Genomic DNA, 26,362 nt, shown 5'->3' on the forward strand with positions numbered 1-26,362 from the left:
GTAAACACCACCTTAGCAGAGGGCTGAGGATGATGTTGACAACTGTCCTACTCATTCATTAATATTGTTGCAAGTTGTGCTAGCTAGCTAGGTTAGAATTAAATTTTGCAGGATAATCTAAGCATTTTTGGAAGCCAACTACTTTTCAGAATCTATGAAACAATTAACAAGCTTCAAGAAAGTAAATATCAGCATGAATAAGCATTAGCTTAAAATTTGGAAGGGATTATATTCATAAATTTGGGCATGGGTTTCTTCCTTGTCTGATCTCTGACATCAATTAAAGATGGGACTGGATTAAACTCTGTCCTGTCATTCTTTAGCGCCAATCAATACAAATATCATTAAAGATACATAACTTGCTATTCAGTATAATCATTACTTACTTTTAGAGTATGTTGGAAAAACACTACTAAACCAGTGAACATCTATTCCTTTGACCTTATATTTGTAGTGGACATTCAGCCAACTTTGGTCATGAAAGGAAGTCAATTGCCCAATTAGTAAAGCAATGAGTAACACTGGTTAATTTGTTATAGCATAAAGCTTATTGTATTCCTTATTTTGGTACTACTGTTAACATGATTGAAAATTCATATTTCACTGAATGGAAGCCTTCATCAATATCAGATGTACCTGATATTTTTAGATTATGTCGTCTTGATGACAATGATAGATTGCTTGGTAACCTAAGAAGGTTGAAGGTTCAGGCAAAATGTTGCTTAACAGGTTGCACTGAACTGCTCTCCAAGTGAACTGCATGTTTAGGACAAAGTAACTGGCCACTCCTCATAATGAAAGGTCAAGCAAGCAGTGAATCAACCAAGACATCACAGTGCCTTATGGCATAAGAACTGCATTCCACTGATATAAATGAGTAAATAAAATATGAAAACAGTATAATTATTAATAAACAAACATAATATAATTCACACTGCTAAACTCAAGTTATACTGTGATAATACCCCGGTATGCTAGAATATATAAACAGGAAAATAGCAGTTCTGCAATAAATTACCTTCCCATAAACTATTAGTAACTCCATTGCCAACTCCTCAGAACTGTTATTATCCTTTGTGCAAAAGACATCAAAGTCATCAATCTAATAAACGGTCTTTATCATTTGGTCGAAAAGACTTTATTATCCTTTTAGCCAAGCTGGGTTAATGAAATATTTCTTAGTCTTTCCAGAAAATCCCCCCCCCCCCACACACACAGAGAGAGGGGGGGAGGGGGGGAGAGGGAGAGGGAGAGGGAGAGGGAGAGAGAGAGAGAAAGAGAGAGAGGGAGAGAGAAAGAGAGAGAGGGAGAGAGAAAGAGAGAGAGAGAGAGAGAGAGAGAGAGAGAGAGAGAGAGAGGGAGAGAGGGAGAGAGGGAGAGAGAGAGAGAGAGAGAGAGAGAGAGAGAGAGAGAGAGAGAGAGAGAGAGAGAGAGAGAGAGAGAGAGAGAGAGAGAGAGAGAGAGAGAGAGAGAGGGAGAGAGGGAGAGAGGGAGAGAGGGAGAGAGGGAGAGAGGGAGAGAGGGAGAGAGGGAGAGAGGGAGAGAGAGAGAGAGAGAGAGAGAGAGAGAGAGAGAGAGAGAGAGAGAGAGAGAGAGAGAGAGAGAGAGAGAGAGAGAGAGAGGGGTGGTGGCTACCCTGTTGTCAGGTTGACTTGGTAGTACCAGCAACCCGGGAGCGACTGAGGGCGCTCCGTGCAATAAGGTGGATCCAGCACATAGTCGCGGCTTTGTGCGAGTGTTGCGTCACGTGTAGCGGCATTGCCAGGACCCGCCGTCATGGCGCTTACCATCACAGCCTCGACCCAAGCTGCTTCCTTCCCGCTCGGCCCTGTGCGTGGCCCTCCGTTCCCTCGCCGTCCGCAACATCCACTCACCTAACCCAGCTGTCATACTCCGAGTTTTAGCTAATTGTTTAATACAAGAGCGCGGCATGTTATTCCCTCGTGATCCCGGATAAATGGCTGACCCAGAGAAATTACAAGATTATCCGGCCAATTCATCGACGAGCGGCCGGGCAGCCAGATAAAATATTCCCGGTGACTATCCTCTACCTACACAATTACGACCCGATCATGCCTGCCTCCATTATCGCTTGTATTTGCATTCCAAATCGAAAGCTGTACGGTGTAAAAAGGGAAGAGAGGGGGAGAAAAAGAGGCGGGTGGACAATTTAACGGCAAATGCATGCGGTCACACGTATCACGACGTTAAGTACTTTACGGTATAATTTTTCCGGTTACTGTCAACCCAATTGAGTTTACTTCCCCCTCCCAGCCTGTGTTGGCCCGTAGCCCCCCGTACCCCCCCCCCCCGTAGTCCCACTGTCACTCCTGCCGCCCATTACGTTAATGCGGTGCATTAAGCAGCGTGAAACGGCGAGTGTCGTTTTCTCTCCCTCCTCCGTATCAATGACTCCTTATCATTCACAGGCTGCTAGAGGAATTCGTGATGAAAAGAGGGGAGGGGATGGTTCCAACGGCTCGAGTGTGACAGGTCAGTATAGGAAGTCCTCGCAGGGCGGGCCGGGCCAGGTGAGTGGCGATGACACAGCGGAGCGCTTGGCTGAGCACCGATGGACAGGCGGATCGCAACACAGGCAGGAAGTGGGATCCACCGCCCTCCTATCACACGCACTTCCTATAGCCATATATACACGCCCGGCGATGTGCACATGAAGGACGCTTCACGCATTGCTGTTTAATCGCCAGCAGCAGAATGGAATCCATCAATTATCTTCAAGTTGGGGACGGGGTTAAATGTTCACCAGGACAACTTCCCGGTAAACATTTGGAACCGAGGCACTAAATAAGATCTCTTCCTCTGTGAAACCATCCATAGCTTCCTCGACACCACGAGGTTTTACAGCAAGTATTCACATTCGTCTTCGAGCGATGCACGCAAACAGGGTCAAATAGATACGACCAATGTTAATACGCGTGTACTTACCCTGCTGTTGAGCAGCCTGTGCAGCCAAATACTGCTGCTGAGCGAGCAACTGTATCGGCTGGTGGTTGGGCCCTCCCTGCTGCTGCTGAGCGCTCCGGAACAGTTGCTGCAAGAGAGGAAATGCTACTTAGACATATATTCAAACATACAAAGTACAAACTATTAATATAAAAAGTAAACGACGAAAAAAGTGTTCGTAGTAATATTTACCTTTTTCAGCTTAGCTCCATCATAATCTATGAGAGACTTTGTAATGTCCAAGTGGAAGCTGTACCTTTTTTCCTTTAGCTTCATGATGGTTTGAGGCAAGTTGCGAGTCTCTATACTTTATTAATGCACTTGCTCGCTGCCTGTGACACCATGTTTTAACTCGAGTAATGTTTCACTAGCACAATCACTTTCTATTTCACGCTTCGCCTTTGCAACACTGACAATCTACACTGCAACATCTCGAGTTCACTTTTCGACCTCTAGCTTAACTGACACATGCTAAAGAGTCAGCGACACGTGTCCCGCTTTTCAAACCAGGACAACTAGCAAAAACAACTGCCTTTTGAAAGGGGGGAAAACATCATTAATCACACAGTCCTGGGATATACACCGAAAAAAAATTATGTCAAGGCCGAGTTATTTGTTATGTCCAAAATAAAACCAGGTTGGAAGAGGGAGGCCAGCGTTGGAGGGCAGTGGGGATCCCTGAGGGAGAGAGGGAGGGAGGGAGGAAGCAAGGGAGGAAGAGCAGGGAAACACCAGTGGGCTGTGTTGTCCAGGCTGCTCACGTCCACGCCAACCCTCCTCCCGCGAGACCGCTCATCCGCCGCTCACGTTCTGACACCCACCGCACCAACTCACCTTCCCCTCCGCCATTCCCTCCCTCTGCCGCGCTACCCTGGTACTTAAACTACACACTTGCGCCCTCCCCTCACATTCCTTCCACTCTGCATCACTTTTGAAACACTCAACTGCACACTATCTCAGCCACGCACTCTTTTTCAACACCATACAAAACGGGGAAAAATCTCCAGTGACTAAATGCAATTTCCCAGCCTAGGTAAAAAAAAAAAAAAAAAAAAAAAAAAAAGGAGCCAAAACAAGAGAAGACATTGCAACACATTAGAAATCTGAGGCAGAATCAAAATAAATGGTTCCAGAGAGCAAGTAAACGCGGCGCTTTGCGAGGGAGAAGGTGTGAGGATAGTGAGGGCGGGGGAGAAGAGGGAAGGTGGTGTAGGTTGGGGATGAGGAGGCTGCTCTAGTTCTTCCCTTCCTCTATCCCTCATCCACCCCCCTCTCTCCCTAAAGAAGGCGAGGAGAAAGCAAGAAGGAAGGAGGGAGAGGGCGCTCCGGCATCAGGAGGGAGAAGGGAGGCGAGCGGCACACGGGAGGGAGGTCAAGCGGCCACGGGATGCAGCAGCAGGGAGGGAGGCAGGGAGGGAGGCAGGGAGGGAGGGAGGCACACAAGCAAGGTGCAGGGAACGAGCGCGCGCGGGTGAAAGTTCCACGCCGGTTTGGTTCTGTTAAAAGCGCTCATCTACATGGATATACATGGTAAATTATGCCACAAATCGCATTCCTGGACGCTCGGCCGCCAAAGGACGCCGGGGAAGCCTCTGCCACGGGATCCGGGACCAGCCAGAGTTGCTCACAACGCCCCGGACTCTAAATAAACGCCATTAACGGGGGACATTAAACCGAGTTTACCTAAACCCTTTCTTTTCTCGCCAGGGGGAGGCAGGAGATGGGAAGGAGGGTGGTGCAGCGTGGGCGAGGTGGGGGCTCAGAGGGCAGGGGAGAGGGGGTATTTAAACACACGCTCGTGGCACCTGTTCTTACCGCCTCGTTTGCACGATACACCGCTCATTACGTTCCCCGGTTTTCCTCGCACGCCGCGGGTACGACCGGATCCAAGCGCTAGATCATGGCAGAGAAAGCGGCTGAGTGGAGGCGCAGGGTGGGTAGGCAGGCAAGAGGGAGAGAAAGGGGCGCCATCCCCACCCTTTCCCTCCCCCCGCCAAAGAGAACCAGTTTCTGGCCAGCGTCTTCCGCTTGCCCGCGACCAATCGCGAACCACTGTCTAATTAACATTACCACGCGAGAACCCGGTAGCGCGGCCATCCATCTTTCGCCAGATAACAGCGCGCTGCGCCCTCTCCCCCGGCCATTACTCGATTAGCGGCACGCGCGGTCCCCGAAGCACTTGCGTCGGAATCCAAAGCCACTATTTTTTCACCCCGGTATCATAACCCAGTTTTTTTCCGGCCAAAATATCTGATTACGAGAGTGAAGATGAATTAGGATAATGTATTCGCCAGGAAGGCGCCATAAATAAACTCGCTCGCGATTCTATGCACAACGAACTGTAAATAATAAATGACGGAAGCGAAAATGTGAGCTCGAATGTAACTGAAATCTATTTAACAATATAAACTACTAATTGCAAAATATTGAAATATGATAACGATAAAATGCAATGATAAAATACTACGAGAAAGGTCAATGCAATTTATGATAATACACGATTTGTGCTGAATATGTAACACCAGTCACATCCAGAGAGACACGGGAGCAGACTACACAAGCACATACAGACAGAGAGACGATAGAGGGGAGAACGGACAAAGGGAAGTAAAGAGGAGGGATGGAGAGGAGGAAGAGAACAGACAAACAGAGAACACGGCAGAATGAAAGAAGATACCAGTCCACGAGAAAAAGAACAAGAGAATACGTGCATGGCCCAGGTTCACACAGGACATGGAGTGGCCAGGAGACATCGCAACACAGCCAGCACAACGTGAAAGCGGCCAGGCAGAGGTGAAGGAAGGGGGGGGGGGGCGGTCGGTCGGTCGGGCGCCAGGAAAGAATAAAGGGCACAGCGCATTATGTAAGGGGCAAGTGCTAGAGCTCCTTGTGCCGGAGATCACTGGACACGAGGGAGAAAAAGGACGAACAGCAACCGCGCAAACCCACAGAAGCCAGGAAGAGCGAAACATTAAAATTAATCCACGTTTTCAAGTCCGTTTTGTGGGGATGCCACACTAATAAGACCCGTGATAATGTACGATTCCGTGGGCAAATAAAAATAAAATAAAACTACCATCATAATTTCATAAACTGCAAGACGTCAGGACCATGTACAGGCCCGATCTCGCACCTTGAAGAATTTTTGACTGCAAAACCATGCTTAAATTTGTACCGAAATAAATTAAAATGCAAACACACACATATACATACTTACACACAATATATACATAAACACATACACATACATGTGTGTATGTGTGTGTGTGTGTGTGTGTATGTATATGAATGTGTGTGTGTATATATATATATATATATATATATATATATATATATAATGTATGTATATATTTTATAAATAACACACACACACACATACGTTCAGGTAAAATGAGGAAACGTAAGTCAGGTTATATAAGGAGAAAAGTTGCAAGCGGGAACGTGGCCCGAGTGGGAAAGTGGATGAAACGACCTGGCCCACTGCAACATAGTACACATCCCATCGAACAATCAACACAGACTCAAGACTCATTTTGCACACACTCAACCGAGATGACGTCCAAATTCCTTTATTCAGTCGTCAATTGAATGTATGAATGGCAACGCAGGGTAACGGAAGATATGAAAAAAAATAAAAATAAAATAAAATAAAAGGAAACTGCCAAGACCAGGATGTTGTAGGGAATAGAAAAAGACGTTGGTCGGCGGTTAGCGGTGTTAACTCAATCAAGATGGACAATCATGATCAATAGCGGGCAGCAGCTAGGATACTTGGCTCCCATCTGCAGCACAAGGAACAGGGAGCAGAGTTCTCACTCTCTTACACACACACACACATACATACACAAATGTGAGGAGGGAAGATGGGAAATGGGGAGAGGGAGGGAGAGAGGGAGGGAGGGAGGGAGGGAGGGAGGGAGGGAGGGAGGGAGAGAGGGAGGGAGGGAGAGAAGGAGAGAGGGAGAGAAGGAGAGAGGGAGAGAAGGAGAGAGGGAGGGAGGGAGGGAGGGAGGGAGGGAGGGAGGGAGGGAGGGAGGGAGGGAGAGAGGGAGAGAGGGAGAGAGGGAGAGAGGGAGAGAGAGAGAGAGAGAGAGAGAGAGAGAGAGAGAGAGAGAGAGAGAGAGAGAGAGAGAGAGAGAGAGAGAGAGAGAGACAGAGAGAGAGAGAGAGAGAGAGAGAGAGAGAGAGAGAGAGAGAGGAGAGAGAGAGAGAGAGAGAGAGAGAGAGAGAGAGAGAGAGAGAGAGACAGAGAGAGAGAGAGAGAGAGAGAGAGAGAGAGAGAGAGAGAGAGAGAGAGAGAGAGAGAGAGAGAGAGAGAGAGAGGGGGGGAGGTGTGTGTGTGTGTGGGGGGGGGGATACCGAACAGGGAGAGGTCCTTTTGGGCGTGACGGCCGTGAAAGGTAGCATTGTTAACACGGCAAGGATCCCGCGATGCACCGACACAAGGTTATCCTCCAACTCGAGCTAATGTTAGCTGTAGGTCTCTCAACCTGAGGTAATGTTCCCCAGAGCAAGAGGTCCAATGGGAGCTGAATATGAGGATAATGGGTAAGATACGCCCTGGACTCCGGTAATGGGAGAACGGGGACGCTAAACTCGGGGTAATGGCTCACGGGGGCTGAACCCGAGTGGGGCACGAGGAGTTATGGTGCGGGGAGGGGAATAATCCCCCTCGGGTGGCATCCGGCATCCCCTGATAGACGCCCTCCAAGGAGAAGTCGGAGGTAACCACACAGGGGATACGAAGGTGTGAACTGCGAGGGATCATGCAGCTGAGGAAGAGGCGCGTCTGGCATCCCGCTCGCGATCCCGAGAGCCGCATGGGACCGCACCAAATGTTTCTGAGGGAGGGGATGGGGAGGGGGAAGGGGGGAGGGGAAAGAGATGGCGAGGGGCGTTCTATTCAACACAATTTAAGAAAGCGTGTAAACAGGACATGCAGCCGATACACAATTTTAAAAACATTTCAAGCCCAAGGGTTTCCCGGGGCTGAGACGAGATGAAAACCGGACGAGCAGCAAAACGAAGAGAGAGTAAGGGAGAAAAGGCAATGAGAGACTGACAGACGGGTGGCCGAGCATCCCAGAGTTCATCAGCGCAAGTGTCGGAACAATCCAAGAGGGTATTACCCATGACACCACCAAGATGAGGCGTAATATCGTGTCATGGTGTACCTTGAATGAACAATACGGAAGAGAGAGAGGAGGAGGTGGAGCAGGAAAGGGGGAAGGGGAGGTAAGAATGACGTGCTATGGAAAAAAGTGAATGGAAAAAAGGAAAAATGCTGCAAAATGAAGATGAATTGGCTACAAAAAGAATTGTGAAAGACAGGGAGTGGAACTTGAAGGAAGAATAGCAGAAAAAGATTAAATAGTAAAAGGTGTCAAGCATGACTAACAAGGTTGCTGGCGATACGATAACTTTCAAAGATGACTGGCTAAGGAGTTAAGGGGAGAGAATGGGAGGGGGGAAGGGGACAATGATAGGGAGTAGGGGAAAGGTAAATAAGGAGGGGTAGGAGCGGGAGGAGGAGAGAGGAGGGGGTTAAGGGTAGCGCTGGGAAGGGAAGGAAAGAGGAGGGCGCTTCCGATAACGAGGCGAGATTTTCTATCAGTATTCACTTCTGATAGCAACTTGCCTCGCTTGGGCCTTCACAATGGCGCGGGTGGAACACCTTTCACTCCCAACCTTTTTCCTTGGCTCAGATAAAAAAGGTACACAAGGAAAAAAAAAAAGAAAAGTGCAACCAGGGAAAGGGAAGAACTTCACATATAAATGAAGGAGGCAAAATGTACGAGAGAGGAAGAGGTTTCGGGATAGATGTGAAGGAAGCATTCTGCACAAAGTCTGGCAAAATCGGGGAGGGACGACGGAATAAAGGCAGACGAAAACGAAAAAGAGAGGAGAGGGAGAAAGCTAGAGACGGCCTTGGGGAGGAGAGGGAAAGTGAGAGAGAGAGAGAGAGAGAGAGAGAGAGAGAGAGAGAGAGAGAGAGAGAGAGAGAGAGAGAGAGAGAGAGAGAGAGAGAGAGAGAGAGAGAGGGGGGGGGGGGGACTGTGACACCATTATCAAGAGTTAAGGGCTAGGGCGGAAGCTACACCTATTCCACCCTGCAATGCGCTCCCAACACCATTATACATTCCTCCGCCGTTCAACCAATTGACCGTGTTGCCAAAATTCCCTGGGCGAGTCGGGAGGGGAAGGAGGGACAGGGGGCACCGACTTGATAATCTATACAAACTCAATATCTCAATCAAGAACACAAGGAACACAATTAAAGACCCAGCTCAAAGCTCTTCCCCGGTCACGTCATGGGCCAATCTCTAGTATAAGAAGCCGATGGATACACCACAGAACCCAGCAACCAAAACAACATGAATAAAAAGAACAATTTAAAAAAATGACAAGAACTCGCTAACACAACACATTAACGACGTATGAACGTAACACCCACAAACATTCACTATGCAAAACTTAAAGCTGTTTTCATTCCGAGCTTGTTTGTTTTAGAGAAAACGCCTTTCCACATGTCAATGGTGTCAAGACGGGGAGCGCATTGTAAAATATTCAAAAGCAACCATCTAGACCTGAACAAGAAAACGTACTTAGGTCATCTATACGCAAAGAGTGGCAGCGACGGATTCAGATGGCATCAAGGCACAGGCGAGGTTGGGGCGAAATTTGCTCCGTCGGTCAGACGGATGGCCAACTGAAAGTTGCAAATAAACCTCGTACTAATAAACAATACACCTACGGATGTGAGGGTTGCAAGATTACTCTTCTTGCGAGAAATTTGCCGTGATGAATGAGGGGGAAGGGGGACGGGGAGATAGACAGGGAGGAAGGAAGGGGAATAAAAGGGAAAAGAGAGAGGAGAGGGAGAGAGGATGGGGAGAAAGAGAGAGGATGGGGAGAAAGAGAGAGGGTGGGAGAAAGGGAGACAGGTAGGAAGACAGGGAGGGAGGGAGGGAGAGAGGGAGGGAGGGAGAGAGGGAGAGAGGGAGAGGGAGAGAGGGAGAGGGAGAGAGGGAGAGAGGGAGAGGGAGAGGGAGAGAGGGAGAGAGGGAGAGGGAGGGAGAGAGGGAGAGGGAGGGAGAGAGGGAGAGAGAGAGAGAGAGAGAGAGAGAGAGAGAGAGAGAGAGAGAGAGAGGAGAGAGAGAGAGAGGGAGAGAGAGAGAGAGAGAGAGAGAGAGAGAGAGGGGGGGGGGGGATGTGGGAGAGAAATGCCAAACCCGCAAGAGAAAATGCATGCGCCAGCTGGTATGACCGAATTCCCTTCCAGAGAACGCCTAACCATCGGCCACACAGGCGACCGCATGAACAACAAGCACTTGCAGTTGAAGCAGAAAAATCGCTCTCGGGACACCCCTGCCGGGACCTCGGATGAACAACAATGCAAAGGGAAGTTCTCATTTTCAATTTAAGACGAGGCAGACGCTCTGAGCGAGCAACAAAAAAAGAGAGAAAACGAAATACGATGCCGAGATGAAGGAAAGAAGGAAGGGTGGATAGAGATAGATGACGGGGAAGATAGTCATGGAAGGCATTGGAATAAAGGCAAGAGGCAGGAAGGTTTCCCTCTAGCGTGGGAGAGGCAGAGATCCCAGCGAGCTGTGCTCCCTGTGCCCGTAACCACCCAGCCTAACACCGTATAGAATTGGCCCCCTTTAAAAACAGGTATTCCTAAATGCGCCTTGAGATTACCCTTGCTTTGAGAAAGAAAAGAAAAAAAGGTACGGAGAAAAAAAAGGCAAAGACTAACCCAGTTACCGTTCAGATTTTTTATCGACACTTTTCGAAGTCTAACGGCGTACGTCTATGTTTTAGAATTATGATAAAGTCTAAATCGCTTCTTAAAGGCTAACAAAGCCCGTGATGCGTGGGAACGGCAACACTCGCAAAAGTACGCAAGACTAACCGACCCCATTAACCCAAAGAGCACAAATGTTGGGCTGCGATAGATGTGTTAGGGAGCTGCGAGATGATCATTACCCGGCCTAGATGACGAAGGCCCAAACATCACATCGGATTCACTGGCCACCGGAATCATCTAGGCTCCTTAAACGAGTCATTCCCCCCGATTTATGGAATTATTTCGCCATTAGCGCGGGGACAGGGTCGCACAACCTAATTACCGCTGGCCCGTGGGGACGCTCCCGCTCGGGCCTCGATTCAGCCACCCCTCGCCGCTTGCAGGCGCTGCTGCCTACAAGGAAGAAAGACTATCACGGATACTGTTGCCGAGAAAATCGGCCGTTAACAAGTCGCGACTTCTACCAACCAGCTAAACGAAACTGCAGGTAATTAACGGCCGGAAAATAGGAATGCGAGCGCTCGTTCTCCCTGCCCGCGAGCGAAACGACACCACATCTCGCGGGAAACATACGACACGGGGCAGATAGAGAGCAGGGGAAGAGTGCGGCAAGGGCGCGGCAGTGGCAGGGTGTCCGGCACCATAAAGCCGCGATCCCGAGAACCAACGCCATAAATCTCGTGAGTGTCGGGAGGTGTACGGGAGCTGAAGTAGCCTCCCAGGGCGGCCCAGAGCGACCCAGGGTTAATAATAATTCATGGGTCAACGAGTGCAGTATCAAGGCCGGCGCCCTGCGACGTCACTTTACTACTGGCTCCTAGGCGCACGAGTCAACAACGTGGTCTCGGCGGACAACAAGCGCTTTTTCACATTAGGCAGGCCGCGCCCGCCGTCCTACACATTTCATCTGTGTGCGTCCACACTCGCTCCTCACATCAAAAGTCTTAGCACAACTTGAGGCCGCGCCCCGCTGGCACGGATTTTCCTTCCGTGAGAACACCAGAGAAGACGAATCGAAGAGAAAACACGGTGGGCTGACTAAATAATTTAGTTTATGCACGTAGAGGCACGGGTTATAGACTGCAAGCAGAGCTGCAGACAGAGGTTTTATGCAACCTTCTGCCATTCTCTTATCGTTGCTATCATAAATACTACAGAACTATTCATTGTAACCGGGCTATAATTGAACATGCACTCAACTCATGTGCCTCGGGTACTTGGTCATTAATGCCCAACAAGCACAAACTCAAGATGACCAGGACCAGAATCAGTCGGCCGTTATCACTGAAGCTATCACTGCTCGACACAAAGGAGAGAGAGACAATAGTAGATAAGCGTCGGGAGAGACTTTTCAAACGCACGTCAAGGTGAGGTTTATCGGGGACGAAACCCAACGAGAGACGCTGGGTTCATCACGCAGGCTACTCCTCCAGCCATCAATGTCGTCCCCTTGCCACGCAGGAGCTCCACGCGCCTGAAAACGCAACACACTATTTCCCTGCACCGGAGCCGCTGCACTCGATGTCATCTCCAAGTCGTGCGAAGCCTCAAAAGCCGCAAGCGCTGCGGCCCAATCACTCTCCTCCATTTTCGATTTATTTTACTCTTCTCTATTTCCCTTCCCCCCGAAAACGACGGTATTTAGAATAAGAAAAAAGAAAAGAAAAAAAGAAAGAAGAAAAAGGAGGCTGGTGGTACCTTAGTCGTGGTGGATGCGCCCAAGCAATTTGTCGATACTAAAACGAGAATAAAAACAGCTGATGTTGAGGGATAGGTGGCTGCCGTGATGCTCGGCCTGAATTTTTGTGGCACACGGGAGTTTTATACCTTGCAAATTATACGCGCACATCTGCTGCCCTGGTCGGCTGGCAATAACGAAATTTAATATACAACTAAGGCCATGGGTCATATTATACAGGTTGGCGGTGACCAACGGCAGGGACCACAGTTAACACGCCGCACGGACCCCTCTCTCTTGGGTACTTCAGCCTCGGACGTCGACTCAGCATGCAAGCCAAGACCTTCCCTGCATGACGGCTGCGCTCAGCCATGCCCGGAGCAACAGAGGCGCGTCCCGGGGCGCTCGGTGAGGTGACTTTGGTAGGTTTGGGTGCATCTGGAGCTCAAGAGAATGTTCCAATAAATCAAGTTTGGTTGGTGGAGGGGATCGATACCAATGCAGGGTCGTACCAAGCTCGGGGCACGTCAGCTGTTGAGTCTGTAACGATTTGTTGCCCAGTGTCAATCCACTAAAGTTTCTCACGGAGAGGGAAGGAACTGTCCCTTCCCCCACGTGCTCAGCCTCCCTTGGCGAGCATGTGGCGTCGGGAGAGGGAGGGAAGGAAAAGGTGGGGGAGTAGGAAAGAGGGAGGGGGATCGGAGGCCGCCGGAAGGTCGAACCTCAATGGTACACAATGCAGAGTTCCTCAATAGATTAGTGGTAAGCGTTAACCGAGTTCAAAATGATATGGATTAATTATCGATCAACGCGCGTGAAGAATGGCAGAGCGACGATACACCGACGCCGCCGTGATTGCGGCCTGCCTCGCACCTGGTGCCACAGCGGGTATTATTCCGCACTCTGTCATTCTATCAAAACATTGCTTATAATTACTGGGGAAAATCGAACCGTCGACTACAACACAGGGTAATGCATGGCTAGTGCGTAAAATTATTTTTGTATACATCCTGTGAACTACCATCACAAGGTGTATGTGTATGTCAAACGTCAAAACTTGAGGCAGAGGACAAAGAAGCGAGTCTTTACACAGTAGTTTTCGCTGAACGAATAATATAGAGAAGAGGGTGTGAGGGCAGGAGAGGAGGGGGAATGAACCAGCATCAATGATCGCCACTTGAAGAATGTCCAGTGGGCGTCAAGCACATGCATTAGACTGCGTACAGGGGAGCGAGATCTCTCTCTCTCTCAACTCGTAACACCTTATTTACACTTTCGGCTGATTAGATAATTCTAAGTAAACTTTAAATCATAACGTTATCCAGAGTCAAGTGAAAAAATCTGGAAATGCATTAATCATTAAAACCCTACGTCTCAATCTTACGTCCTGCCCGAATAAGTGATAATGAATTTAGTGGAAAGGGACATGTCCTCCTGACACACTGTCGTCACCCACAAATGAGGCCCAGCTTGAAGTCATAACTTTCGTTAAGAAATAACAAGCGTGTCACAGTTCAACATTTTCTCACCTTGCCTGGGCTATTACAAATATCAGTCACGTAACTAGTCGTGTGCGGCGTCATAAACTACCAATGATGGAGACTAACTGCTCCCACTCTCCTATTAACCACCGCATTAAGGGTCAGACAATGCCTGCAGCCCTCGCAGCAAAAGACAACACCCAGGTGAGGCTCATCACACCCCGCAATGGAAGGGCGAGTGCCGCGTCCAGGAGGAGATTGGGTGCAACACTGCCTGGCGTCAACAAAGGCACCATTGACGCCACCGACGCTGCACCACATCCACGAATACGTTTGCAATCCATCCACGTACAGACGCCTTTTCATCCCGAAACATTTCTCGCTAGTCAGCTTGGCCAGCCAAACACATCGAGTCTAGCTGTTATGAGAAACCGTGTGGGAACACATGGAGAAGGCGCTCCTCCCAACCTGAGGGTCAGCAAATACGTTGGATATGGCCCGTCGTGCTATCTAGGGTCCGGGGCATGGCTCCCCGCTAAGACTCTGCAGATGGCGTGTTTTAGCAGGTGAGAGTGGCGCGCACTGGCCACGACGAGTCCTTAAGTGAGACCAGCGTAAGTAATGTGAAGGAGCAGTAAAGTGGCTACAGAGTCAAGGCTGAAACTACAGTCTGACGCCTAACATTCACTAGTAAGACGCGCTGACACAACGCTGACGAGTTCCAACAACTGCTGTTTGTATTCAAACAGCATATTTTCTTTCTTTCATTCTCCCTCCGAATCTAGGCGTCTTGTTTATGTTAAGAGGAACTCTGCCCTTAGTGATAGGCTGTCTATCAGAATTAAGTACAATTCAACACGACATTGCAAAATTGTGACATTGTGAGAAAGTTAAGGTAGGCATCCCGCATGACGCCCGTGACGAAGGAAGACGAGGAAAGTAAATGCAAATGCTTATCCTCTGAGAATCCCAATCCCGCCCGGCCAAATTTGAGTTGCTAGTGTTGGAGAGGCAAGGCATGGGGACCCACAGTTGGTGGTGGTGACGACGGTGATGACAACGGTGTGCCACATGGTGCCGCTGTTGACACGAATCTGGCACTATGGCGGTAGGAAACTGTAACAGCAATGCAGGATGTAAAAGTGAAGTTGTGAGTGAGTATGAGTAGGCGACTATGAGTGAGAGCATGTATTGCGAGGGAGTTGCCCAACAGGGTAGAACTAGGGGGGACCTGTAGCCTAGTCATCAATAATTCAAGCCCCTGATGAGGCACGGAACGGGTAATTGTCAGTCCCAACTTTATCTGTTGTAGTGTCGCTGATGCTATCAGCACCCCTCACGCACTGCCTCGCACACATCCCTTCCCGGCTGCCGACGCCAAGCCCGCTCGCCCTCCCGACCAGCCGTTCCTCGACGTTTCCTCAAGGCTGTTCGTAAAGGACTCGCAGCCTTTTCTTGGTCTCTCAAACATTCCCATTCTCCCTCCTCGCCGTCGCCTCTTCCCTTCGACGGGCAGGAGGATTCACAATTTCACCTGAAGGGGAAGGGGGGGGGGGGGGGATCGCAAACTGAATATAAAGGCACATGTTAATAACAACAAATTTTAAGTTCATACTCGGATATGCAAAGGCATAATTGAAGCACTTTGTTGTGCCCCTGATATCGCAAATTCAAATTCTATTTCGGCCCGAACGGATTCGGGGTAGAGCGAGCTCTATTCACGCCAGGCCGGGGCTGAAAAAGATGGTTATCCCCGCGAGGTCTTGCGCGCCGAACAATATCTACAGCATTCAACGCCTATCAGGAGACAACACTACCTGATAGACCATATTCACGTAAAACAATTCCCGATCAACAAACGCGCACGCGCGCGCGCACACACACACACACACACACACACACACACACACACACACACGAGCGCATGCACGCGCACAACATTTTCTGTTCCAAAAAAAAACGAGAGGCCAACATAACACGGTGCCATTGCTCGCTATCAGCATTGATAATCTATCCGATATACCAATCATTATATTTGTGCCATGCTAGAATTTTACCGCCATCACGAAAGGTGAGAGACTGACGCCAACATGGAAGTCAACAGCACGCTCTGCCTGAGCCACATGACTCACCATGCTGGCTCGCCGTGTGCCCGTCGCACGGGAGACTTAGAAGGCGAGGGCGAAACAGAATGTGGAAAAGAATTCATTATGTGTGACAGCTAGCAGGGTGCAGGCTGTGACGTCAAAACGAGGCGAGACCCTTGACGAGACGCTAGAATGTTATCTATCTCACGCTGTACTCGAGTTCGAAAGGACATCAAGACGCTGTATCAGCATCGATGGAGCCGCAAACATCACTTCACTGGGGGTGGGGGATGGGGGGGGAGAGAAGAAGAGGAGAGAGAGTATGATGGGGGAGATGAGAAGCATATAGGGCGCCCACGGGCAGGAGGCGCACCAAGGTATACCAATGGGGCGGCCAAGGGTCAGGCTAAGAGGGGAGGCGGATGAGAGGGAAAGCCAAGAGGTATTGGAGTGTATGAAACTGGAGACGGCAAGTGGGAGAAAAGGGGTGAAGAGGTGTGCGAGGAAAGCGAAGCAATGGGAGAATAAGAGATAAAATAGATTGATAAGAAAATGGACAAAAGAAAGTAAAAGATAAAAGAAAAAGACAAAAAAAAAAAAAAAAAAGAGGGAGAGAGGGAGGGAGGGAGGGAGGGAGGGAGAGAGAGAAGGGGGGATGGGGCAAGTTGGAGAGAGGTAGAAGGGGGGGGGGGGGGTGAAGTCGCCAAAGGGCCCGTCAGGAGTCGGATTACTCCGTAGACTGATAGCCCGTCATGGCGACGGCGACGAAGCAGCAGCCTCCTGCGCGAGCACGCAGCCCCCACAGCAGGAACGCCCACAGCTTCCGAAAGGGAGAGACAAAAGACGCGGACACCAAACTCATGGTATACTAATCAGGCTGCTGAAAAAGTGCGAGTCGCCACCTCTGCTCAGCATTACGTCCGTGGGCGTGCGTCTCTCCCCGCTGTCTCCTCTCTCATGCTCGCACACACAAGGCTTTATTCTCTCCTTTCCTCTCCTAAATACAAGTATCTAGCTGTCCTGCACATATATGCTGTTTACCTGCGTTCGCAGAGCCAAGGCCACAAGAAAACACTGGCCCGACCGCATGTTTTATGTAAGAGCGTAGATAAGTGCATGCGTTATTGTGATGCGCGGCAGGTGTAACACAAGCTCCTGGCTATCGTAACCTACACTCAAGGCAATATTGATATCCTTCCTCTCCTCTCCTCCTCTCCTCTATCTTCACCTGTCTCCTTGGCCGGTTAAACGGCCGAGTCGCTTTTACACGGGAAAGGGACTCGAATTGGCAATCTAGTCGCCTTGATAGCCGGCAACGGGCTGATTTTTGCACGTCGCACTTTGTATAACGGTGCGCAGGAATGAGCGGCCGATTGCCACTACCCCGCCCTCAGTAGAAAAGTACTCCGTTTCCGGCCCAGTTGCTTGAAAACACGCGGTCGTAACGAGCACTTAAACCAGATTAATCTCGACGCCGATAGTCCATCTGTCTGTCAAGTCTACCTCTGCTCGCACACGCAGCTCATCACTGCACCTGCAAAAAGGCTTCGCGGTCTGACCCACAGGCGGCAGCCTGGCCTGGCTCCCTCCCGTCCTTCCAGCGAGCACGGCGGTGGCACGTCCATTCCCTCTCCGTCAATCGCGCCCCCGCCGCTGTCACTCCCTTATCTCGCCCATCGTAACATTAGTGACGAGCCATCAGGGCGTCCTGGGGTGTCACTCGGTAATGTTCGGGTATAGACACAGGACAGGCGCTGTAGGCACGGAGAGGAAGGGAGGAGAGTGAGGAAGGGAGTGAGTGAGAGAGAAGGGGGGAGGGGGGGGGGAGGGAGGGAGGGAGGGAGGGAGGGAGAAAGAGTGAGAGAGAGAGAGGAAGAGAGAGAGAGAGAGAGGAAGACAGAGAGAGAGAGAGGAAAAGAGAGAGAGAGAGAGAGAGAGAGGAAGAGAGAGAGAGAGAGAGAGAGAGAGAGAGAGAGAGAGAGAGAGAGAGAGAGAGAGAGAGAGAGAGAGAGAGAGAGAGAGAGAGAGAGAGAGAGAGAGAGAGAGAGAGAGAGAGAGAGAGAGAGAGAGAGAGAGAGAGAGAGAGAGAGAGAGAGAGAGAGAGAGAGTACAGAGAGAAGAGAGAGAAAGAGAAGAGAAAGAGAAAGAAGAGAAAGAGAGACAGGGAAGAGTGAGAAGAGATAGAGAGAGATGAGAGAGAGACAGACAGAGAAGAGAGAGAAGAAACAGAGAGAGAGAGAGAGAGAAGAGAGAGAGAGAGAGAGAAAGAGAGAGAGAGAAGAGAGAGAGAGAGAGAGAGAGAAAGAGAGAGAGAGAAGAGGGAGGAGAGAGGGGGGGAGGGAGAAAGAAAAAGACAAAGATTAGGAACATGTCCAGCCCGGATATCGTGTGTAGAGTAAATAGAACAAACTAAACCAGAGCACATGCACCGATGTCCAAGGCGAGGGAGAGGGGGGAGGGGAACGGATAACAGGGCGCCGACCAAAAAAGGGAGATCCGCAGAGCCCCGGGGTCGCGCCTACATTATGTTCTGGTGCGCTTATAAAAGGAATACAAAAACGGAATTGTAGGAGCCACACGTCCACCACCTACATAAAGATAGAATGTCGTGGCCCCCTCCCCCTCCTGGTAAGTAACCAATACGTGGGCGGTGTCCGGGGGCGCAGGGACGGAAGGGGGATGTCACAACAACACGGGGAGGGACGGACGCCACACGGGCTGCTAAAAGAGGCTTCAGACCAACAATGGAGCTGAAGTCCAGGGGGAGGGGCAGGGGAAGTGGCAGGGAGGGAGGGGGGGGGGACGAGGAGGAGGACGTTTTTGAACGCCTTAGATTAATGACAGATGGCACAACTGAAAGCAGCTAAGAAAGGAAAACCGTAAGTAAATGTAATGATTGGTTTGGAGTAAGGAAACAGGAAACGGAAATTGCACTGACACATTTGAAAAAATAATACATTTAGAAAAACAGGAAGCATGGAGGCAGCGAGAGAGAGAGAGACTCGAAGACGCGCAAATACGAAGTCAAACAGCGAGGAAGACCGGAGGAGATGGCCACAGTGGTTCTGGATGGCGGCCGATGACTGAAAGGGAAGGCATGGCCGGTGATTCGAGGGCATAGGGAGGGTGGATGGAGGTGAGGGCAGTGAGGGGCGGGGAAGGGTGGGTCGGGTGCTGGCGGAGGGCAGGGAAGGATGGGGTGGGTATGAGTACAGTGGCACAAGCCAGACAAGTTATCAGCTCATACAATAACCACTTGAGCAGTGCACGAGCTCTACCAGGATACTGTCAGCACGCTCCGTTCTGCTCCGCTCTGCTGTGCCCTGCTGCGCCCTGCTGCGCCCTGCTGCGCCCTGCTGCCCAATCCGACAGCCTCCCCGCGCTTCGCTGTCCCCTCCAACAGCCTAACATCACCCCCTTCCCTCCCTCCCTGTCCAGTCCTTCCACAACAGAGCAACGCCACTGCTACGCTTGTAAACATCGCCACGCTCTGTTGCCCTCACTTGTCCTTCTCCCTGAAATCACCGCGTCGTCTTTCCCCCTTCCATTATCGCCGCCTCCTGCCTACTGCCTTTCTATTTATTGTACCCTGACTACCCCCCCCCCCCCCCCCCCCCGACACTATCGCATCCTACTACTATCTTACTCATCTTCACTGCCGAACAGCTAATACGCCAGCTATCTGTCGCTGTGGCTGCGCAGTAATCAGCATATTGTTGTTACAATCATTGAAACCTTAAAAAAGGCTCTAGTCTATCACTGACTTAACAACGGTATCACAACCTATTAGTTCTAAGTCATTTTTCTTTCTACCACTATTCCCATCTTTCTCGTCTGCTTTCTCGCCCCTTCCTCAACTGTCCACGTTCCAATCCTTTCTATGCAACAACTCGCCATCAAATTGACCTCCTCTTTTGTAGCAGCGAGAGCAACTTTTTGCAGTCAATTCCCTCTGTAAAAACAAATACGAGTCATCGGCACTTCAACTGTGGGCATAATTCTCTTTGCTTGACAACTCGCACCCGTAACTCTTCCTACCTGTCAACTCGAACTCAACTCTTACCATCCTGTTACCTCGTATTTTCAACGATTCACGTTCAACTCGCATCATTCCTTTTGTAACTGTCAACTCACAACCACAACTCTCCAAACCTGTCTTACCTTAACAACCTTTCAACCATAACTCCCCAGTCAACTATAACCACAACTCTACCTTGGGCCAAATCACAACCCTTCTTTTAGTCAACTCACTGACCGTAAGCTTATAATATTTCAAACAAACCTAACAAATTGCATTTACAGCTCTATCTGTCAACTCGCAATCGCAACTATTTCTTCTTGTCAACTCGTACTAACATTCATCTCGCACCCACAGCTCTTCCTAACTGCAGAAATACCCAAATAAGTCTCCCTGCCCGTCACCTTACAACGGTCAACTCTTCTTGACCAGTTAAATCAACTACCATCACAACTCTCTCGGTCTGGTTATATCATCCACAATTCTCCTACCAGTTAAACCACAGTTCTTACAACCAGTCAATTTACATTCACAACTTCCTCAACCCGACTCATAAAAACGACAACGACCTCATACTCGCATCTTTCCAGGTCGGTTTCCAAAACTTTTCTCACCTTTCGATCTAACCACACAGGCTTACCTGTGATCACTACCACATCTACCACAGGCATGCCACCACCACTATCCTTGCTTGTCTATCGATCATTATTTCCCTGTCATATACATCAGCCCATCTCCTGTCCACCTACAATCTTTATGACCCAACTTTTTCACCCAATGCAATAACTTTCTCATATATACATGAGTGTAGCCTCTCTCTTTCCCTCTCGATCTCGCTCACTTTGCCCCGCACAATAACAAATAAAAGGACTTCCTCTTTCGTTCGTATATAAACACACAAACGCGTACACAAACACGAACACCAACGCACACACCCACCGAGTTGCATAAAAACACACAAACGTATCGGGGGCAGGGGTGGGGTCGCGCTGGGTCATCACCACACTGCACCTACCATAACCAGCTGCACCAGCGCCTGATGCACCACACTCCGGCGCTGCGCAACACATCACACACAAACAATACTTCATCTTTGGGGCATTACATGACGAATTCATCGCCGAACACGAGCACAAAGTGCGTGGCCTCGTGAGTGCCATGGGCCGGCAACGGCTTGCCTTTCATGCTCTTGACAGACGCATGTGACAGGCAGGCAAGCAGGCAGGAAGCAAGCAAGCAAGAAAGAGCATCTTCCTCCTGTCCATCCTCACGTGGGTACGTATTATGTGCGGTTCATGGCCGACCTTGCCGTAGACCCCGAGTGTGTAGTGTCTGTGAAAACTATTACCCACACTGGGTAGGCCGGGCCTTGCCCCTAAACTTCACCGCGGCCACGATGTCTAGGGGGAGCGTAGCCACTTCCTTCAACTCACTGATATTTCTTCACTTTTATCACACACTATATTTGCACTGACACGTTTTAGGTTGTAAAACTTGATGGGCTTTTTCAAGGCAAACACAATGGATTTCCAATGTCACACACTTCTCTCTCTCTCTGGAGAAGTTTAAATAATCGGTATGAAATATCTTGTTAATTATTTTGTGGGACTGAATCAGACCCAGAATATTCCAGAGCATTCCTACGTGTTCGCCGTTGATTTCCTGGGAAAGATATGGCTTTATCCCAGGTGCAGAAGCGGGTGGCGAGGTGAGCGAGGGTGTGCGGGTGGGGGTCGGTGCACCTCAGACAACATCCACTACAACTGAGCGCAGCGGCGGTCCCGGGGGTGGCACCCAGACGGGGTCAACTCGTCCCGTCACATCTCCACCCCCGTCATATAACCACCCCCCAACAACCACTATTTTTCAGGTACGATCTTTTCTTCTAATGTTTCCTTTGGTGAAACGATATTTCATCTTGTCATTTCGCTTACGCTAAGCTACATCCATAGGCTCTACGCGATCATTAAACAGAAATATATAAGAAAAGGAGACGGACATTAATAAAGTAAGCTGACAAGACCTACGACTACCAAAGACATTTAATTAACCAAGGACCCTGTCTGGAGGGAACCTTAATAATTTGTTAAAAAAGGAACAGGCCGTATGTAAGAGAGGTGATAAGGGGGTAAAGATATGTTGTCTGCCGAGGAGTGTCTTGACAACTGGCTTTTATCAATGGCCCTCATACACTTCAACATTGTCCCCACATTTTTGGGTCGCCGTGTGGCCCGATGCTGCCGCCTTGATACAGCGGCAGCGCCGAGGGAAACTTTGCTCTGATAACATTTGCATATATAGTCGATGGAAGGAGCGACACCTGAGTAACGCTAGACATACAGTATCAACGGCAAAGGTCACCGGCGTTTCTCGGGGAGTTTTGTCATTTCTCACAAGAACAAGTTGGAATTACCAGCTCTAACGAAGCCCTTACATAGACTCGTCTGCCGGGCAAGAGACACTCAAGCACAGAGACGCGCCGATTCACTGTGTTCCGTACGTCTCCACGTCCTCCTCCTGCTCGCCAACGGGCCTCGCACGACACCCGGCCCTCAAGCTACGGCACACAAACACCTCACCTTTATCACGCCTTACATTCAAGCCCGGGGTTAAAATACATTTACCCTCGCGCTTCTTGCACGGCCCTGCCAGAACGCATTACACCGCCTGGCCCCCCCTTAGTCCGGCGCAGGTTAAAACGCGGCCCCTACTAGGCAGTAATAAAAAAACAGACACTACCTTGCTCTGTGGAAACACTTCCTTCGATAGACGATACTGCAAGTTACACAGAATCCCCCTTTTGTAAGTTATGCTGCGACACTCTTTATAGATTCCATCATATCTCATACCCTTCTCAGCCTCCCCGCCCTGTTTTATGGCATGCACTAGACTCCCTCACTTACAAATTACAATAAGCACTGTCAGTAACATCTGTCTCTATGGAAGCGCCCAACCTCGAAATTATTTTTGTGTACAATCTTTCTTGCAGTGCTCTCTCTCTCCTACACTTAGCCCTGAAAAACTGTGATTAAAATTCGCGCCAGTCCTTCCCTGCTCCACTGAAGCTTCCTGCTATGCCTCTACCAGCCTTTATATAAGTCAATTAAGCTGTGCTGAGGCCCATTCGCCCTTCCCAAAGAAATCTTACGAGTCGCCTCGGACACCCTAAATATAACTAAGTTTGCTTCTCTTCCACTTGTTATTGCTGCCAAGCTCTATTAAATCCCATTTCCAGCTCCACTTACGCTATATTAAAGCTTACCACCAACACCTGCCAGCTTACATAGCCACCACCAACGTGGGACAACTCGACCTAACCAGTACGACTTGAGAAACTTGCTAATTAAGTTGAAAACTTCGTTAATCTCGCAAAGGGAGCAGAGTCAACAATTTAGCACACTTGTTAGGCCGAAGTAAATAACACATGACGAGCCCGAGATATACACACCTTTCCCCCCTCCACAACGACTGGTCACATACGGCAAAATACACACACACACACACAAAAAAAAAAGGCAGATGGGGGGGGGGGGGGGAATCAGTTTTCAAGATGGGTTGACTTTTGTTTGCCGTCACCGCAACCTGCTGTTATTATGACGGCAAGCGGAGTTGGGAGCGAAGAGGGAGCCGTTGCGGCGGGGCTGATATGGCAGTGGTAGCAGGATGAACGAACGCTAGGGTACTTTTTATTTTCCAGGCTTCGCTCTTTTTTGCTGGATGCTGGTTTTGTACCATTGACGTCGGAGGGGGGCGGGAGCGGGGGTCATACAGTAAATAGCGGTTCTAATAGCGATAACGGAGAGCTGCCATTAAAGTTCTGTCGGTACCAGATGGTGGTGCCAATCGCCGGCTATGGTGTCAGTACTAATTAATAGGCAGTGTACACTAACACCATGTTGCTAGTACTGACGGCGTTGCTGCTTTAATTTCTTTTTTGTGCTGATAGCGACGGAAATATTACGCAACAAATTCAAATAGCACTACACATACACATACCGCATAGCAAATAAGCGAAGACGAGTAAGAACCGACCTCAGTTACAATAGACAATGATAATTTTTAGTTCAAAATGACATGGACGAGGAAAAAGTGTAAATAATGATGTAACGAAATTGGCGCTTGTGTTGTTACTGTCTACATGTATACATTTATAAGAACTTATAATTTCGTTTTACAGGTTAGTAACGGAGAGGAAGGAGGGAGGGAGGAGGAGAGGGAATGAGAGAAGGAAGAGGGAGGGGGGGAGGGGGAGAAGGAAAGACAAATGGAAGAGGAAGGAGGAGGAGGGAGAGAGGGAGGGGACGAGAGAAAGGGAGGAGGTAGAGAGGGAGGGGACGAGAGAAAGGGAGGAGGTAGAGAGGGCGGGGACGAGAGAAAGGGAGGAGGTAGAGAGGGAGAGGACGAGAGAAAGGGAGGAGGTAGAGAGGGAGAGGACGAGAGAAAGGGAGGAGGGAAGGACACATACACATACACAAGTGAACCTAACTACGGTATTAGGGGGGTGTCTGGGAACATTCTCGCTGGCTCTCACTAGCATAGAAAAATCGACCACGTATTTTCAACCCTCTCTCAAGAATGACGAAAATTCCAAGTCACTGGAGCCTAATCTACACACATCATTAACAACAGACTTTTAGTTTCGTAGCCATGGACATTAATTACTTGTTACCATCGCAACATTATTTTTTTTTCGGGCGACTGCACGAGGGGGTGTTTAAATACATGCTATTTCCGCTTCATAAAAAGGATAATCCAGTCTGCCATGCATTACCGCCATGCATTTATCCGACTCTGAATAAATAACCGACCATTTCTTTTTAATGGTTTAACTTTAATAAATCTTCCTCCTTTGGGCCGCCGACCTTTGTTAGCTTACAAGCGCACACACCAACGCCGTCTCGCTATCACCGCGCCTCTCCCCTGCGTCGGCGTGTCAACGTGCTGCACAACCAGCGAGAATTAGGAAGTACTAGTCTTGCAGGAGCGTCAACCTTGCACTTGACCTCTCCTACCCCCCCCCCCCGAGTCCCAATTTTCCTCACAGACAGGTGTGGCTGGAACGCCGCATACCTGTGCACAACTTTCTACTGCTGAAACGGGCGACGTTCCGGTGTAAGGGACAGCTCTACCGTGTCACTTCCATTCAGCCAAGTGCCGCAACTGTGGGGAATGGCACCCGTCAATGCCAATCAGCGAACAAATAAAAGCAACGGAGAAACTCGGTTCCAGCCGAAGCCCTGATGGCGGGCGTGTCACGGAGAATGATAGAAGGCGGCGAACGTAATAGCACCGCATGGAGCCAAGGGTGTTATGCAGCGGCGGGAGGAGGTCACGCACGAACAGGAACGTTCTCAATGGTGGCTGGCGAAAGACGGGATGAAACACGCAGGGAAGGCCCAAGCGAGTCCACAATCACTCGCCGACCAGGAAGGTCAATATACGCAGGTGACTTTGCAAAATTCTCACGACACTCACAGGACCCCCACCAACCTAGTGCCTCTCTTCGCGTGTAAATATCAAGACTCTTTCACGCCCCCCCCCCCCCCCCAACAAAGCATACACAAAACACCCAAATGAAGCAATAAAGATGGATCCAGTGAACTCCAGAAGCCGCCAGGACAAAAGATTCAGAATTATCGAGCGTGCTGAGAAGAGGGTACAAGGTGTACAAACTGGGCCGCCGACCACGCGTTCGCCGAGAGAAACAACCTCTTCTCCCTCTTTCGCTCCCCTCTCCCACGCCGCACGCCGAGCAAAGCCTCCTTTGCGCCTGGCTTTAAAGGAAGAGAGATACAAGTTTATGCAGCGCCGCGCTCCGAGGGGAAATATATATAACCGTGATCCACCTGCTAGCATGAATTTTTAAGGGGGTCCTGGAAACATAACAAGCACCGTCACTTAATTTCAACCAAGATATGAATGGATAGAGGCGTGGGGGAGCAGAGTGGGGCGCCGCGTGTGGCCTATGCAAATGCGACGCGAGGCGCTGAAAAGGAAGAGCTCTGGCGGAGGAGGCCTTAGGACGTCCCTCGACTAGGCGATGTCAGTGCACTTTACATACATGCATACATACCGCTAAAAGGTGTTGGGGAGGGGAGGACGAGGAGGAGACCGAAGGGGAGAGAGGCGAAGGCGCAGAAAGGATCGAGAACGGAACAGGGAGATAGACGTGTGCAGATAAGAGGAAATGAGAAAACAAGCGAATGGCGTTGTGATTGCAACGTACAGCCGTCCTCCCGTCGGAGGACAAGTGGCGGAGGATAAACAAAGTTTCCAACAAGGAGGAGGAAAGTAATTGTGCGCGGTGAGCAGGTCCCAGCG

General features: G+C 49.7%; 1 protein-coding gene across 7 annotated transcripts in view; it reads right to left on the minus strand.

Moving 5' to 3' along the window:
• LOC125036318 (pumilio homolog 2-like) overlaps positions 1-26,362 on the minus strand; it is a 190,417-nt gene that overhangs the window by 14,270 nt on the left and 149,785 nt on the right. For all 7 annotated transcript variants that reach the window (XM_047628815.1, XM_047628811.1, XM_047628814.1 and 4 more), the window contains one exon: positions 2,947-3,052. In XM_047628815.1, coding sequence (XP_047484771.1) covers positions 2,947-3,052 — 106 coding nt within the window. The remainder of the gene's footprint in view (positions 1-2,946; positions 3,053-26,362) is intronic.

The sequence above is a fragment of the Penaeus chinensis genome, chromosome 21 (genome assembly GCF_019202785.1).
Source record: "Penaeus chinensis breed Huanghai No. 1 chromosome 21, ASM1920278v2, whole genome shotgun sequence".
Classification (NCBI taxonomy): domain Eukaryota; kingdom Metazoa; phylum Arthropoda; class Malacostraca; order Decapoda; family Penaeidae; genus Penaeus; species Penaeus chinensis.